The sequence below is a fragment of the Kryptolebias marmoratus genome, linkage group LG1 (genome assembly GCF_001649575.2).
Source record: "Kryptolebias marmoratus isolate JLee-2015 linkage group LG1, ASM164957v2, whole genome shotgun sequence".
Lineage (NCBI taxonomy): Eukaryota > Metazoa > Chordata > Actinopteri > Cyprinodontiformes > Rivulidae > Kryptolebias > Kryptolebias marmoratus.
In genome coordinates, this window is record NC_051430.1 from 6,881,463 (window position 1) to 6,899,601 (window position 18,139).

The following is an 18,139-nucleotide window of genomic DNA, read 5'->3' on the forward strand; positions in this document are numbered from 1 at the left end:
CTACAACAGATCCCAGGAACAACATCAGACATCTCAGTCCAGAAATGTGCAGTTCTAGGCACAGCCAAGATACTGCGCAGAACCCTCAAGCTCCCAGGCCTCTGGTAGAGGACCCGAGCTCAGAGGATGAAACGACACCACCCCGCGGAGGGTGAGAAGGGAATTTAAAAAAAAAAAAAAATATATATATATATATATATTTATTCATTTCAGGGTATAAACTGGATATTTCTGTTTTTATATGTTTAATCTAACAGCTGAAAGTACTTTTTTTAAAACATGACTGTAAGAGCTGACACACCTTAGAGTGAAGGTAGTCATGTTGGAGGTCGTTAACAGGCTTTCCATCCAGTAGCACTTGGCCGTGCCGAGGGAGGTAGAAATTTTCCAGCAGACTCACAGAGGAGCTTTTTCCACTGCCTGAAGGCCCAACCAGGGCGGTAACCTCTCCAGGCCGGAGAGTAAATGACACTCCCTGTGAAAGGAACAAACAAGGAAGGGGATTAGCCTCAAAGAAAAAATTGTATTAGTACAGAATGTTGACTTTATAGCTGCCTAATACTTTTAAATGTTTAATTTTGTTGCACAGAATATTTTTGTAAGTCTGATTATGAAAGAAAGAGAAAGTTCCCAAAGATGCAAAGACATTTTTATTAGATGGTTTGCACAGACAAGGTTTTCACAAAGGGTTCGCCTGTGACCTTGACCTTAGACCCCATGACCCTGAAATCAATAGGGATCCTCCCTGACCCATGAGGTGTCCAGCTGTGCAGTTTGGCATTCCTATGTTACACGGTTGCAGAGTTAGAGTTCAGATGTATCAGTGATGAACTGACTAGGGAAACCTGTGCAGCTCCACTCTAATGTCATAGCTGACGTACGCACGTTTCTACAGGGGTTGGTCTGTTAATGACATGAAAAGTATTCCTGGACACACCCGAGGGGTACAAAGAGCAAGATTTCCTGCTTCGTCAGCTGCGTGTTGAGCCGAAAGGCAGAGTTTTCGCTGGAGGATCTGTTTGATCAGTTAGATCACCGTGGTAACAGTTTGACTAACTGTCAGTAAAAATAATAATAATATCCCATAATATTCGACTGCAAAAGCTTTTATATTTCATTATAGTTATGTCCAATGCTAAAATATGAAATATGGAATTGTCTAAAAGCAATAAATAAATGTCCCACTTTTAGGTGTTGATAAAATAACGAAATGTCAACATTTTGTTTTGTCAAATAAACAAACCGTTTTTATTCAGGGATGTTTTTCATGTTTTCATCCAATCTATTAAATAGGCTAAAGGTTTAGGATTTTATCCTTACGTAAAAATCTTACCATTGGATCAAAATTATTTGAACCAATTTTTTTTTTTCAATTTACTTAATTTCTACCACAATAAATAGTTGGAAACTAGGTTTGTGAACCTGAATCTAGTCGGAATAAGCCATTCATTGGTACCTCTGTACATCAGAAAATATTTCATAAATTGGCCTCTCACTTCTACTAAGCCCCTGTTGTCTCTGGGTAGTTAGGTCAATAAACACATGAGTAAAGTTTGGAATCCCTCACCCTAAGAAGTGCACCATCGGCTCACTTCTGCATTTATTTACAATAATAGGGTGAGATTCATGTAAGTGGTGTCTAACATTATTGGATAATTGGTTATTGGTATCTGACCATTTAGCCTATTTGTATTTTCTATAAGTGAGGGCTGCATTAACCATAGCAGCTTCACACACACCGTCACTCCTCTTTGCACTTGGCGCTAATGCCAAATTAAGTGTCAACCACAAGGTATTTACACCCACTACTTAATTCAGACACATCTCTCACTCATGTTCTATGAAATCTCTCTTTTCCTTACATGTAGACGATATTTTTGATATTTTGATGTGTAAAATCATATCTTGCATGGCATATTTACATCTATTGGCATATTTAAATGGAGGCAGGTCAGTAGAAGTGTCTTGTTCTAAAATTGTTCTAAACTAAGCTCAAGTGCACAAAAACACACAACAGATTCCACCGCATCATGAAACAAAATTGAAGACAAAATGGGAAAGTTATGTATGAAAAATCAAGTCCACCTCATGGCCCAACAGCTTGTAGAACCTCAGTTTGGTTCAAGTTTCAGTTGCCAGACATGGTCTCACATTTGACTCCAGAGTCCTTTGGTCTACAGAGGAGTTCATGGTCGACTCAATGACTGTAAGGAGTCCAAATCATCACACCTCCACCACTGTGCTGATAGTTGGTATGAGGTGTTTGTGCTGATATGCTGTGTTTGGCCTTACCTATCCAAAGGCCATTGTTCCAGAAGTATTGCTGTTCATCCAGATCCAGCATCACAAATCTAAGTCATCCCTGCTAACCATTAACCTGCTAACTAAGGCCAGTAGAGTTTGAGATGGAGCTCTAGGGTTTCTGTCATTTCTGAGTATTGCACAGTCTGCCATTGGGGTGAATTAGCAGGAACATGTACTCCTGGGAATATTAGCAGCTGTCTTAAATGTTGTCCACTTGTGAATAATGTTTCTCTCTGTGGAATGATGACGACTCCAAATTGTTTGTAAATGAGCTTTAACCTTTCCCAGATTGATGGGCAGCAACACTTGCTTCTCTAAGTTCATTGCTGATGACTTTCTGTCTTGTCATTGTGTTAACACACACCTGTCAGGTCCGGAGCAGCAAACTGACATAACTCCTGCTTCTATAGAGGTGATCACTCTGATGATGATCAGTTCATCAATACATCTGATCAGCAGTTCCTAAATGAGACTGAACCTCTAAAAGGGTGTTTTTCATACACAGCTTTTACATTTTGGCCTTGTTTTATTGTTTAATAAATAATAACATGATGGAATCTGTTGTGTGTTTTTGTTCACTTGAGGTCAGTTTTGAATAATTTTAGAACCTAATGAAGACCAGATAATTTTCTTTTATTAAGTCCTGATTCATAAAACCCTACACTCAAAGCAGGTGAACTTTCCTTTTACCATGACTGTATGTGATTATCAGCACAGTTTGAGACCTTTTTCTTCTCTCAGAACAAACCTTGAGGACATCAGTTTCGGGGCGTGTCGGGTAAGCGAAGGTGACGTCCTCAAATTCAACGAGACCAGTGCATTTGTCTGGAACCTCTGTGCCCTCAGCTGGATGTTTAGGCTTTCTGTCCAGATACTCGAAAACCTTCTCAGCAGCTCCAACTCCCTGCATGAGGCCTGTGTACACTGATGCAATGCTCTGAAAAACAGGCAGCGTACTGAGTTACTGCAAGGTGTTTGCTGCTCTCCTCTTGTGTACAAAGAGAAAAACGGAACAAATGCCGCCACTGGCGAAATACCTCAAAGCACTCTCCCAGCTCGAGCATATAAATGAAAAACGAAATTAGGCTCCCGCTGCTCATCTGACCAGTGAGCACGAGGTGGCCTCCATAGTAAAGAATAGCGACCTCGAGAGCAAGTTCAGATATCTGAAAAACACAAACAGATGTTCTCACACCAACACAAAGACACACCGGCATATCAAGGCAGCTGCAGGCACCTACACAACTGGACCACATGTAGCAAGCATAGGCCAGGGCCTGTTTTTTGTTGAGCTGGAACATGACCAACAGCTTGCTGTAGTAGGAGTCGGCCTCGCCGCGCTCGTTTGCAAAGCTCCGTACTGTCCTCATGGCTGAAATGGTTTCTTCTGCAACTTTATTGGCGTCCGCCAGGGTTGTTTGCACCTCTTTGGTCAGTTTCTGGAACGAAAACAAACAAATAAAACATTAAGACATTATTAGCATGTGGCTCCATTTATAAAACCACTTCAGTGTGCATTTAAGAAATTAAGTGAAGTGAAGTGAAATTTATTTATATAGCACTTTTCCGCAACAAGGTGACTCAAAGTGCTTTACAACACAGAAACAACAATCAGGTACATAATCAAATACAGATAAAAACATCATATCAAACATCATAAAAATATCATAATCAAATATAGACATACAGAAGTAGAAACATCAATCATGTATAATCTAAATAAATTATAAGATAATCTAAATAAAATCATGAAACTAAACATATCTAAACATGAGCTAAGACAGTCAAAATAATAGCTAAAATAATCAAAATGAAATCATGATAAAGTTAAAGCTGAACTAAACAACAATTAGGAATCTAACAATATCTAAAAAATGGGCTAAGATAAACTAAACTAAGCTAAATATACAGGAAAGGTTGCATTTTATTAATATAAAACGCAACTGATTTTGATCATGTTTGACTTGATAAAACAACCAGTTGTTGTCTCAGCACCTATAAAATTCATAGTGAATTTTACCTACTATTGTCCCACATACTGTAGGCTGAGAATATACTCTGATTTATCACTTTTTGCAATAATCTCAATAATCTACACTTCCATATAATGACAAAGTAAAAACTAAATTTTTTACAGTTTTGTAAATTTATTTTAAAAATATGAATTACTTGCATTTAAATAAGTAATCAGACGTTTTGCATCAACTCTTGAAATGTAGCTCAGATGCCTCTCGTTTCTCTGGATAACTGCTGTTGTAAAAAAACTGATGTTTCTACAACTTGATTTGAGGAAAATGAAACTGATTGGACCTGATCTCAAAAGGCTCCCCCCTCTTTTTAGAAGAACTACACTGAGCGATTGAGGGAGAAGTGAGAGAGGTGACCAAGAACCTGACGGTTCCTCTGACTGAGCTTCAGACACCCTGCGTGGAGATGGGTCTAAGGTCCAAAAGGAGAACCAGAACCAAAACTGGAGGCCTCCACTGATCTGGGCTGAGACAGAAGCATCTCATCAGACCTAAATACTTGGAAGCAGCTTGAAGGAGTCAGACTGTGAGGAACAAGATTCTCCGCTCTGATGAAACCAAGACTGAACTGTTTGGCTTCAGTTATAAATATTATGTACAGAAATATCTTTAATGAAAACCTGTCTCCACAGAGCTCAGGACCTCAGACTGGACCAAAGGTTCACCTTCTAACATGACAATGACCCAAAGGACACAGAGAAGACAACACAGGAGGGACTTAGAGACAGAGCCCTAACTTGAACCATATCAAACCTCTCTGGAGAGACCTAAAACTGGCCCCATCCAACCGGACTGAGCTCGTGAGGATCTGTAAAGAAAAATGGCAGAAAATCTCCCAATCTAGGTGTTAAAGGTCGTTAATCAAACCCAGAAAGACTCAAGGCTGTAACTGGTGCCAAATATGCTTCAATGCAGTACTAAGTACAGGGTCTAAATACAGCTATAAATGTGATATTTTAGTATTTCTATTTTTAATAAAATTGCATAACTGTATACATTTATATTTCTCTTGACATTATAAGGTACTAAATGTAGACTAATGAGAATATAAAATATTTTAAACGATTGTAGTATTTGGCTGGATCAATAAAAGTGTAAAAAAATGAAGGTGATCTGAATTCCTTCTAATGTCTCTGCCTCAAAGAATAACTGATGTCAAATTAGATGTCACGGCAGCTGTGTGAGTATCTTCAAAATGACTCATCAAAGAGAGACACAACTACGTCACCTTGTAGTATTCGCCATAAAGTTTAGAGACGAGGGCAATGAAGGGAAACCCCATGACGGTGACCAGAGTGAGCTTCCAGGACATCTTAAACATGAAGATGAAGAACCCGGCGCCCTTGATGGCGCTCCGCAGGAAGACGTTGATGTTCTGAGAGATAAGGTCGCTCACCTGGGTGGTGTCCGCTGACAGGCGTGAAAGGATGTCCCCTGTGGGGCGGCATGGACATGTTTTAGAGAAATCTGACATGGCAGGAAAAGAAAAAAAAAAAAAGAACAGGAGCAGTTCAGTTAAAGCAGATGAGATGCTTTCACATTACCAGTGTGGTTTTCATCAAAAAAACCAATTTCCTGCCTCATCAGGGTTCTAAAGAGGTGATTCCTGAGCCGAAGGTTTAATCTGGCAAATGTCAGGGTGAAGACTCCTCCTCGCACTCCCATAGCAAGTGAACTGAGAAGGAAAAAAAAAAAAAGGAAAGGACACTGAATTTAAAAAGGAAGCTGCTGGCACCTGGCACAAAATTACAAGACCTAGAGCTGCTTATTTCTCACAAGGAAGACAAAATACAATCTGAAACATATGGGAATTTATATATATATATATATATTTTTTTTTTTTTATAGTATAGTTTTCAACACCAGCTGAAAACTACACTGTTGTGGAAGCCAAAGCCAGGAAAGAAAGCTGACAGTAAAACTGCAGACAGCATACATTTACTCATAAAGAGGCGTATACAGTATTATTATTTACTGCTCGGTGAAAAGAAACTGTTGTTGCAAAAAATAAGTAGGTTAACCCATTTCTTTTACTTTATGTATAAAACATATCACCTGTAGCAATAAAACTGTATAGTCTTTTTATAACCTTATGACCTTATTGAGGTTTGCAGACATTTGTTTCTACTCAGCTCTCTGAAGGTCCCACCACAGCATTTCAGTCAGGTTAAGGTTCTGGACTCTGATTGGACCGTTCCAGCACCTTGATTCTTTTATTTGTCAGCTATTCTGTTGTAGATCAGCTGGTGTGTTTGGGATCAAATATAACCAAAGTATATGCTGTTAGAAAGATGGCCTCACATTTGACTCTTGAATACTTTGGTGAACAGGTTTGTGGTTGACTCAGAGGTCCTGAGTCAACAAGTCCAAATCACTATCCCTCCACCACAGTGCTTGACAGCTGGTTGGAGGTGTTTGTGCTGATATACTGTGTTTAGTTTTCTCCAAATGTGCTGCTGTTTATTATTAATAAACACCTCTACCTTGGTCTAGGCCATGGGTGGGCAATCCTGGTTCCCAAGGGCCACTATCCTGCATGTGTTACTTTTTCTCCTTCTCCAAAACAACTGATTCAGTGGTTAAATTACCTCTTCATGTTCTGCAGAAGCCTGTTAATCACCCATTGATTCAAACCAGGTGTATTGGAGCAGAGGAACAAGTAAAACATGCAGGACAGTGGCCCTCAAGGACCAGGATTGCCCACCTCTGGTCTAGGCTGTTCACACAACGTTCTTCCAGAAGTCTTTTTTTTTTTTAGATCCAATTTAGCAAACCTAAGATGTGTTCAACTGCCTTTCTCCTGCAACCCTTCCAAACAAGTCATCCTTGTTCGGTCTTTTTCTACTTGTCCTGTCATGAACTTGAACCTTCAACCTGGTAACTAAGGCCTGTAGAGCTTGAGATGGAGCTCTTTTTTTACATTTAATTTCTCTTACCGTTTCACTGTCTGTCTTCTGGGTTAGTTTGCTTTGAGATCAACTCCTGGGAATATTGAAAGCTGTCTTTAATGTTTTCCATTTGTGAATAATTTTTGTATTCTGCAGAGCAGCAAACTGCCATAACTCCTACTTTTTTTAGTAGCTGGTCACTCAGTTACACAAGTGCAGTTTGCTCCATTTGTTTGTTATTTTCCTTTTTTTTACTTTTCGTCCTTCAGTGTCTCTTCACAGTAGGTTTGAGTATGTGTTGGGTTGCCTTGATTGGGTGTTATTTGGCTTAACATTCGAGTTAGGGAGCAACTATAGAAGTGAGTATTTAAATCTATGTATACGTAACAGGTTGGGTATGTGTTTTCGGTGGGTGAGTCTTTGCTTTCTTTTGTCTGAATCCTGTAAAAGACATTGGGTTGCACATGCGTACAAACACTGCTGCTCAAATAAAGTTGGATTTCTTGATAGGGCCGCATGGCAGTGTAGCTAAGAATCAATTGCCAATCTCAACTGTGACCTTTTTGTGTGATGTCTGACAGCTGAAAGGCCGTTTCTAAACTGAGTTTAGGAGTGAGTACGAGTGTGGTGGTCATTGTTCGCTAAAATTTGCTCCCTCAACCACTCTCTCTTTTCGTTACCTGCTATGAATTTGCTTTTGTTATGTCCTGACATACAAGCCCAATTCCTAGCTAGCAGCAAGGCCCACAGTACTGTACATCATGCTCACATTTTTCCACAGCCTTCATCGCTGGTCCCACAACTGGCCGTCTTATGGACTCACCTGACAAAAGCCAGCAAACTCAGTGTGACCACAGGTTTAGCAAAGTGCTCCATGCTCTGGTGAACCACGATGCTGTCGATAGCCTTCCCATAGAAGAATGGAATGAAGGCTTCACCTGGAGAAAAGGAATAAAATTGTGATAAAACATTGAATCTATTTGACATTTAGCTATGAGCTATGAACTATGAGCTACTACTCATCTGAACAAACAAGTAAAATTAAAACAGGATTGAGTAGTTAGATGTGGGGATTGTTCACTCGTAATAAACTGCTTTATTTCCTACCATAAAACAATGTGTCTTTGGTTTTTAGGCCATTAATCAGACAGCAGAAAATGACAAAACTGTTTGCAGAGAAGATGAATCATTCCTGGATATCTTTGCCTGTTTGTTGGCTATCGACCGTGTAAATAGCGTGTTATCAGCAGAAAAAGCAATATTTGGAGAGGAAAAATCATTAGCTGCAGTAGCCGTTGCAGCTAGTCCCCATGCAGCTAAATCTAAAGTGGACTGTTGCAGTTTTAAAATAACTCCAGTCTCTAAAATGTCACACCGGTTCATGTGAACACTACTTAATAGACCTTTACAGTGCCATCAGTTTCACATTACACAGTTATTTACATGGAACTTTATGGTTCTTTAGAAAAGTAAATAGCCCAAGCAGCAAATGTGACACTTCTGAGCCATCCAAGAGAAATGCCAAGCAGATATTTCTTAATATTTCTGAGTAAAAACCCATGTAATGGGAAATATAATGAAGTGCACAGGTTTAAATAGAATTCACTTGATGTCCAGTGAGCCGACCTCAGGTATCTGAATCAACACTTAAATTTAAGATTCAAAACTAAACTAAGCAATGTAATAATCCCTTCATCCATTCATTTTCTTTACCCGCTTCTCCTTTCTGGGTCACAAAAGCTGGTGCCTACCTCCAGCGGTCACTGTGCGAGAGGCAGGGGACACCCTGGACAGGTCGCAAGTCCATCACAGGGACACAGAGACAAACAACTAGTCACGCTCTCACTCACACTTTACAGTTACCAGTTAATCTAACATGTATATTTTTGCTCTGTGGGGGGAAACTGGAGTACTAAAATAACAGAAAAAACCCACGCCTGCACAGGGAGTTCATGTCAACTCCACCCAGAACGGCTAGGAGGCGAACCTTTGACCTTCTTGCTGTGAGGTTACAGCATTAACCACTATGCTGCCATATTTAATAATCCATTCATGTATAATAAATAAGTTCATTTTTGTGATGATAATAAACTAATTCATATTCATTCCCACTGTCATTGGGAAGTTTTCACAAGTTTTAAGTGCTGTTTAGGACACCACAATAAAAAATTTAAAACACTTACAATATTCTTAATATTCCTTGAAGGAATGTGCATCGCCTGCCGCCTTTTGCTCCAAAGTTTTAAACTCTATAAGATCATTTTATGATGAGAAATGATGATGTTGTAGCCATTTTGGTGAAACCTCCTGAAAAACTTGATGTGGGATACTGTGAGATCTTGCGAGATGTGTTAGCACTTGGGAGGATGTGTTGTGAATGACTCTCAGCTACCTCCAGACCAAATATTGTGTTTGCTTTTAATCACTTAGCTGAGGCAGCCATATTGTTGCAGATGTTCATCCAATTATTACTTTTTGAGAGTTTCATTAAAGCCTGTGGAGTGGTTCACAGGATATTTTGCTAACAATACAAACCAACCTCAGGTGGTTTTTTTTGTCTTGTAAAATATCAAAAAAACAATGGCTCTGTATTGGCTCCTTACAACTAATGACAGATCTTTGCTTCACGCTAAATTTTATAGGAGAAAAAGCACTAAGTGTCCACAAACAGGACAGGACACATGACTAATAGAGTTATAATCCTAACGGTTTTAAGGACACTCACAAACTGCGGAGACAAGGAGGAAGACGACAGCGACAGAAAGCAGCCCACTATCCTTCCTGCAGTAGGTAAGCAGGCGTCCCAGTGTAGCCCCGGAGCTGACCTTCTCCTTCTCCTGTCCCCGCTCCTCCTCACCAGCTGTCTCCATCAGCTTCTCAGTGTCCTCAGAACCCCTTCCCCCTCCATGTCTGCTGCCGAGGCCGCTCGCGGAGCTGGACTCCCTCCCGAGTTGGCCCCAGAGCAGCGCAACGCCGAGGGAGGAGGCACAGGTCCAACAGATCAGGCTGAGGAACCAGGGCCGGTGACTCAGGGTGTCCTGCTCGGTCAGCAGCAGCAGCTTGGCCAGAGCGTAGGTGATCACAGCCATGCAGGCGAGCAGAACTAGGGTGCCGAACCGGGCCACTCTCACGGGACCTTCCTCCTTGTTCCACGACACCCCCACAGAGGCTCCCAGCAGGAGGGATGCTCGAAGCAGCACGGTGACCCAGAGGTCCAAGGCGGACCCAAAGATGTTAAAGTCCAGAGCATCTGCTGTGAATATGCTCAGGTGTGAACCGTGTATGTACAGGACAGTGGTGAAGACGCTGTCAAGCACAATGAACAACACGGTGCAGGTCACTGTTACCTTGATAGAAGCCATGCTGGCTCACCAAGGTTGCTGGCTCTCAGAACAGGGTTAAAGGTCAGGACTGTCCCAGATAAGAACAAAACCAGGCTTTTCAAAATATAACTCTACTTAAACTAAAACTGATCAAAACTTAACTAAACTTATACACAATCACCACCACAGAGGATAACAATTGGTGTGGAATAAAAAGTAGTATTTTAAGCATAATTTAAACAAACATTTATTTTGTAAAAGACCTAACTTCCGGTCTCCTGCTGCATATAGGTTACATAACATTTTCGACTATATAATGACAAAGTAAAGCTGTACACCGTAAATGATTGTCAGGTAAGGTAATAAAATCAGTCCAGATAACTTCAATGTAAGCTCCCCGCCACATTGTTGTCTTCACTACCTGTGTTGTGTCAAGCTAGCAGGCGGTGAGCTATGAGAACTGTCCGGTAACAAAATACTTCCCCATGCTAGTTTCAGTCCTCGCCCTCCAGCAGCCAGTCCGAGGTAATATTACCAACTTTAACTAACTACATGCTTTCTCTGTTTACAATAAAACTAAAGCAAGCAAACAAACAAACAAACAAACAAAAAACAGTCAGGGCAGTCAACACCGCTACCTCAACCTGAGCTAAGTTAGGCTTCAGAAAACAACGCGAGCCCGAGAGACCTGTCAGAGAGGCACCGGCATCAAAGATCGTCTATAACAAAGAGGACTCACAGCGAGATTCAAATAAATCTACACCATACAGCTGTTATTGACTTAATTTGTCTTAACATAATGAACTTAATTTTTTCTTTTTGCTTAGGTGGCGAGTTAAAGCCCTATGTCAAAATATTATTTTGGAACCTTTGCAATAAATTATTTAAAAAATAATGCAAGTCTTTTTGAATATGAGTCAAAAAGACAACAGGGCTTGGTACCCATACTTAAATGTGAGGATTATGATATCTCCCCCCTGACCTGTCATCCTGGCTCCCCCTTGCCGTAGCATCCTTGTTGTACCTTGTCAATTCCTAGGTGTGACAGCAGGTTTCTCTCTTGAATGTTGGAACACTGGGTTCAAAGTTGTTTCTGAGTCAATCTGGATGTTGGTTATTAAAGTTTCCATGGTTCCCACATCTCTAGACTTGCATGTAAAGTAGCATTCCAACAGTGGGAAGTTCTCGGTTCTCATCCATAAATATTTCAATACAGTAGCCCATTTCTCATCAGATTCTCCTGGTTCCCCAACATCTGTTGCAGTCCTTGTTAATCCAGTCGACGTCCGACTTGGCATAACATCATTTCAGTGTCTTTCACTCATTATGCAACCAAGGTTGCTCAGAGGATAGACACACCCATAACAAAATTGTGTGACATACCCTCTGTGCCAGACTACTAAAGAGGACATTTTTTATTTACCTGCCTAACACAGCTCCCAGTTTTTATATATGATCATATATATATATATATGATCATGAGACAAGAAGAGAGACAAGAAGTTTAATGAATTTTAATGAATCAATGAAAAACAATATATATATATATATATATATATATATATATTAAGTGGGTTTTTCATTGATCATCAGCAGTGTATATGAAAGTAAGTAAACTTCTTGTCTCTTGTACGTGTCCACGGTGGCTTCTAATAATGGAAAGCGTGATACATCTGTTACTTGTAGCATCTATGAATATCTGTTCCGTGTATTTCCTGCCAGCGCCACATTGGTATAGATTCGTCAACAGGTCCGCCATATTAGGAAGGGACACACCGGCAGCTCGGTTTTCTTGAGGGCAGGGGTCTCCAATCCTGGTTCTCGAGGGTCACTATCTTGCATGTGTTACTTGTTTCCCTGCTCCAACACACCTGATGCAGTGTTTAAATTACCTCTTCATGTTCTGCAGAAACCTGTTAATCACCCATTATCTTCTTCTTTTTACTTCCAGGATTGTCATTGTCTTTTTTGTTCTCTCTTGGCCTCCTCTTAGAGGGTCCTGGCTGTAGGTCTTCCTCCTCTGTCCTCTCATCTTCATTTTCAGTCCCAACAACGCTGCTGCTACTGTTAAATAGAATTTGGCTGCTCCACTTGGTTCTGTATTTGGTTGTTTCCAACATTTTCTGCATCGTCGATGTCGCCGTTCTCTTCAATGACTTCTGTGATTTCCTCCTCTACAACCATTAAGCCATGCTCCTGATGTTGAATCATCATAGAAAGATGTAAGGCAGGCGATCATGTAATTTCCTGTGTTTAAGTGTCAGTGTGTTATTAAAATACCTCCTGAGCCACTGGACAGATTAATGAAACTGTCAGAATGTAATCATTAGATGTCTGTCTAAAAGTGATGAAAGGTGGTGGGCGATATGCATTCCTTCAGGAAGTTCTCGGCCTTTGAGTTCAAACTTTGAATTGTTTGTTTTATAATGAGCTCAAACTGCTCTACATGCTTTTATAACATTGATGAATTATTATTACTTTAGACTTTACAGTGATTGAATAAAGTTATAACCATGTCTGTGTCCGCGAAGGTTAGTTAGCTGTGGTGGCCATTTTGAAACAGACTGACTCCAAAAGGTAATCAGTTGTAAACATGCATCCAATGTTTTCTTTCTGAATGTTTCATTTAAAATTAGATATTTTGGTAACACTACAAACAGACGCACACACAAACAAAAACATTATCCCCAAGCTTTGGGTATCAGGCATTTACAAGTAAGTTACAGCAATCATTTCATCATATTTTAGACTAAATCACTGAGGTGTGTTAATATGTACAGGATGTTTTGCTCCAAAGAGCTGATTGAAAAAAACTTCACCATCGTTCCTATGAACTGTAGTTATCTGCTGTACATAAATATTAAAACGACTTTCTGGGAAGTTTGAATTAAGGAGAAAGTTTCAAAATGTCCTATTATGAAGTAGGGTTGCCAGCTGGGTCTTAAGGAATTGCTCATATGTGAAACCAAAGAGATGTGTTAAGAGCCAGTGCAGATCTGCTACAGATGGTAAATGAAACAGGTGAAGCAGTGATTTTATCTAATCAGAGTTGAAGAATCTGCAGGGAAAGATGTTGAACACAAATATACTTTGGTTTAGTAAAGCTAGTATGAAGTTTGTTGCAAAGCTGCACCTTTTTTATTTAAAGTGACAGCAGATTTTACAGAAATTGCATTCTTGTAAAATACAGAGTGAATACTGAATGTTGAATGACTGCAGAATAACCTAAAACTGAGTTGTTAAAGCTAAAACAGCAATACTAGCTAGAAGCTAAAGGGAGAAAAACATTAGCTAAAAGAAGCAAAATCTTAGATAAAAGTAGAAAAATGCTAGCTAAAAATAAAAAAAGGCTAAGAAAAACCAAAAACAGGAAAAGGCTAGGTAAAAGCCAAAAGGAGCTAAACCTTTACACTCATTTCTGTCTTTAGTTTTTAATTGCCTGCTGCCAACAGGTGGGCAATAATGTTTTTGTCTGTGTGTTTGTTTTTCTGCCATGTTAAAAAAAAATTAAGCAGTGGATGGATTTTATTTAAACTCTCAGAAAGTAATCATTGGATGCACATCTACAACTGATTATCTTATGGGACCGATTCAGTTCAAGATGGCCACCACAGCTAATCAAATTTTGCAAACAAAAATGGCTACAGCGCATTTAATTTTACAGATATTGATTCATAGTAGCTGATAACTTTGACAGTTAATGGAAAGGTTTTAACCAATCTTGTCTGTCTGTTAACAAAATATCTCACGGTGGATTTTATTAAAACTCTCAGAAAGTAATCACTGGATGTACACCTACAACTGTGTAACTTTTGTAGTTTGTAGTTTTGTAAATTGAAGAAGACCGCCAGAGCTAATGAACACCAAATGGGTTATAACTCAGTTTTAAAGACATCCAGCTAAACTTTGGAGTGGTAGTAGCTGAGAGTGATTCACAACACATTATCTGAGTGTTAACAGTTTGCATTAGATTCTGGGATATTTATTGTGCATAACATTTTCAGGATTCAACCAGAACTACTCTTGACTGTTATTTTTTTAACATGAGATAAAGTTAAAGGTGGTGGATGATGTGCATTCCTTAAAGAAATGTTTTACTTTCAACAGTTTGAATAGTATTTTTCATTTTGCAACATTGATAAACTCCTGACCGATTTTAAATCATGTATATAGTGTCATGATGGGTTTTACGGATTTGACCCACATGCAAGAACACCACAGGAAAAATGATGGAAACTAAAGTTTATTGCAAAAAAACAGATTTGTCCGGGGCCATTCGGGCCCAGGGACGGATCGGCAGCAATAGCTCTCTGAGGAAACAACAGGAGAGATGGTGAGTTTGAAGTCGTGGGAAATCCGAGGAACTGCTGACGGAAAGTTTAAAGACTTACTTGTGTCGCGTCGGCTAATGACGTGGGCGGAAGGGCAAGGTGGGTCCCGGGGCTCCACGGACACTTGGAACTCTCCTTCGGGTTGGTCTGGAGATCAGAGGAGGTTTTCGAGAGGCTGACGTCGGACGGCGGACAGATAGGCTGAGACGTGAAGGTGGCAGAGAAAACGGTGGAACAGCCAGTCTGAGCTCCGGGATTAGCAGCAGATGACTTGCAGGCTGAGCCTGGGAACTCGTGCAACAACGGGAAACGTCCCGTGACGTCTCGAGGGGAAAAAACAGGAACTAACACCGGGTCCAAAGTCAGGTACTCCCGAGGAGAGGGGAACAGAGGCAACAAACTAATTACTCTCAGATCACTGGGAAATTAGTTGTCAAAAAACTCAGTGAAACTCGGAGGGGCTTAGTGGTACCATCACTGGTCGACACTCTGGCATCGAAGTACTGGCCGTCCACCCTTCTTAAGCAGCAGGTAACAAGGTGATAGATCTCAGGTGTGAGGACGATGTCATGGAAGAAAAGCCCAGCCGCCACAAGGACTCCATCTAGAGGTGAGTAACCAAACAACAGCTCCCAAGAAAAACTCAAAAGAACCCCCGGCACCTAGTGCTGGGCGATATGGAAAAAATCCTATATCACGATATGGATAATTTTATATCACGATAACGATATATATCACGATATACCCCAATTACGTACATTGTCAGTTATTCTCTGAAAAATATGAAAAAAATCATTTAATTTCTTACCTTTTTCAAGCTTTATTTCGAAGTGACATTTAACTGAACTTTCACAAATGAGATCTGCTGCATTTTAGTGCAGCAATATATATGTACCTGTTAGACGTAACAGTATCAAATGACAACAGACTCCATTATCTTCGGCCGGCTATAGTTTCACTTTTCGCAACTTTCCCCGGCTCTTTCACAACTTGCTTGACCTTTCACTTTTTAGATTGTTAAATAATCTTTTTCGTGGTTCTTCTTTAAGTGATAGAAGAGGTTTGTTGTGTTGGCATCAGATGAGAAAACAGTCTAATAGCAGAGTTAGCATTAGCATTAGCATATTACTTTTTCTGCTCCACGTCGGACTTCTTGAACCAAATCACAGACGTCCCCCCCTCGTTTTGGTAAAAGTCTTTCTTCCTGGGCTGCCTGCTAGCTGTCTCTACTTGTTGTGACCCCGGGTTTGATACTTCATGCGTCCATCTTTCAGCACTTATGACTTAAATGCTGACACATACGGTGGGTCACAAAATATGGTGTGCCGCCGGGCCGCACAGAAAGCCGCTGCCGTAAAGCATGTCGCAAACCCACACATAAAGCAGTGGAGGTTCTTCGCAAAATAGTTATTTTTTCTTATTATTTATCACTTATATAAACTGAATGTATGTAAAGTGACAACACTAATACATTCGTCGTAGCCTACGTTATGAAATATTTACATGAATCATTGATACAATTATGACAGAAACGATAGAGACGATAGAAGACAATATATCACGATAGACACTTTTCTATCGTCTCCACAATATGTATCGTTATATCGCCCAGGACTTATTTAAAAGTCGACTTTTTTTAAACAATCATTCAAAAACACTATTTTCTGTGTGTATTAAAGTAATAAATTTGTTTTCCTAATTCACCAGTGATGTAGTAATTCAACATTTAATATGTAAAAGCTGGATTTGGTAACAGAGTAAAAGAGCAGACTCACCGTCTTAGAGTTGATCCGAGTGAACGAGGACTTCTGATGTTCTGATGACATCACGTTCCAGAACTCACTGACTTCACTTCCTGGTTCAGGGATTTATTGTCATAGCTACAGTGGATTTTAGATTTCTGTCAACAAATCGAATGAAAACATTTAAACCAACAATAAGCTGTATTTATTCAGACCTTTGACAGCTGAATTAACCCTCCACCGTCTGTGAAGAGGACGAAGGCCTGTAGGCCACTGAGTTTACTGCTTTGTTATACGGGGAGCAGCAGACAAACAGGATACAAAAGATATAATGTATATAAATAAAATTCAGGACATCTGAGGTAGTCTGAAGGTAATCTATGGGTAATCTACAGGACAAACCCGCTCTTCAAACGGTGATTTTCACACTTTAAAGTGTTATAATTTGTACTAGCAATGAAACACAAATAAGAATGTTTTCTCCTTTAAGAATCTTTTATTGGTACAAATTCAGTTATAATGTATAACTTATTATGGTGTGTTCTGTTTGAATTATTACCAATCTTCCTTAATAATCATGAAAAACACCTTAAGTTAATGTCTGTTGGAAACTAAAGGACTAGTTACAAAACTAAACAAAAACTCGTCACATCTGTTGATGTAAAAGGAATCAGCAAACTGGCTTCATGTAGGGGTGTCCCATTTCATAAGGGAGCACTACCCCTCAAGACTTCAAATGAAGAGTTAAGAGGAACTCAGCCCAATCCCCCCAACCTCCCGATTTCCAGTGAATGTGTGAAACATGCTGCAGTCCATTCACCTTGAAAGTCCGAACTCTATCCAGTTTCTACACCTGTTCTCCGTTGAGGGTCACAGGGTGCTGGGGTCTGTCTCCAGCAGTCACTGAGTGGGAGGAGGGGTCAACACTGGACAGATCTCCAGTCCATCAAAGGGACACAGAGATAAACAAACAGACTTGGATCTGAAAATGATGCCATACTGAACTTCCGGTTGCAAGTTGGAATCCCAGTAGGATGAATGTTGTGCTTGGTGACCAGCTAACCAGCATTAGAAATATAACTTATTAACAACAGCTTTCCCCACATTCTGTGTAATAGTATTGAGGGATTTTTATTTTTGTAGTCTTGGGGATTTTCTGCTGCATTTCAGGAGTTACTACCATATTGGTAATAGGAACTTCACACCCACCTGTTTGGTGTGAAACTGATGCTGACTTTGTTTAATTTGCAGTCGTCTCTTCTTGGTTGCTGTGCTTTTGGTTTTTACACTTTTATTTTGTGTTATTTGGGCTTTTGCTTTGTCTGCATGTCCTGTGGTTAAATAGATTGTTCTCAGGCAGCTTTGCTGCATTAGGATCTTTCTTATTTTAATGAAATAAATTACAAATAAAGTGGTTGTTTTCTTATGATTCAGATTTCCTCTTTGTGGTTTCTCTGGTCTCGAGTGAGTGAATGAACTGGTTTAATGAAGGTTGTGACAGCATGAAACTGCCACCTGACTGAA

General features: G+C 40.0%; 1 protein-coding gene across 2 annotated transcripts in view; it reads right to left on the reverse strand.

Annotated features, from left to right (window-relative positions):
• abcb9 (ATP-binding cassette, sub-family B (MDR/TAP), member 9) overlaps positions 1 to 11,252 on the reverse strand; it is a 17,084-nt gene extending 5,832 nt beyond the window's left edge. Inside the window, exons 1-8 of one of the 2 annotated variants that reach the window (XM_037974813.1) lie at positions 9,945 to 11,252; positions 8,043 to 8,157; positions 5,876 to 6,006; positions 5,728 to 5,765; positions 3,546 to 3,743; positions 3,342 to 3,470; positions 3,053 to 3,241; positions 302 to 475 (exon numbers count right to left, since the gene is read on the reverse strand). In XM_037974813.1, the coding sequence (XP_037830741.1) occupies positions 302 to 475; positions 3,053 to 3,241; positions 3,342 to 3,470; positions 3,546 to 3,743; positions 5,728 to 5,765; positions 5,876 to 6,006; positions 8,043 to 8,157; positions 9,945 to 10,581 (1,611 nt within the window). In that variant the 5' untranslated portion in view covers positions 10,582 to 11,252. Of the gene's footprint in view, positions 1 to 301; positions 476 to 3,052; positions 3,242 to 3,341; positions 3,471 to 3,545; positions 3,744 to 5,559; positions 5,766 to 5,875; positions 6,007 to 8,042; positions 8,158 to 9,944 lie in introns of both variants that reach the window. The other variant, XM_017433971.3, reaches the window with a different exon arrangement.
• Positions 11,253 to 18,139: the final 6,887 nt, after the last annotated feature.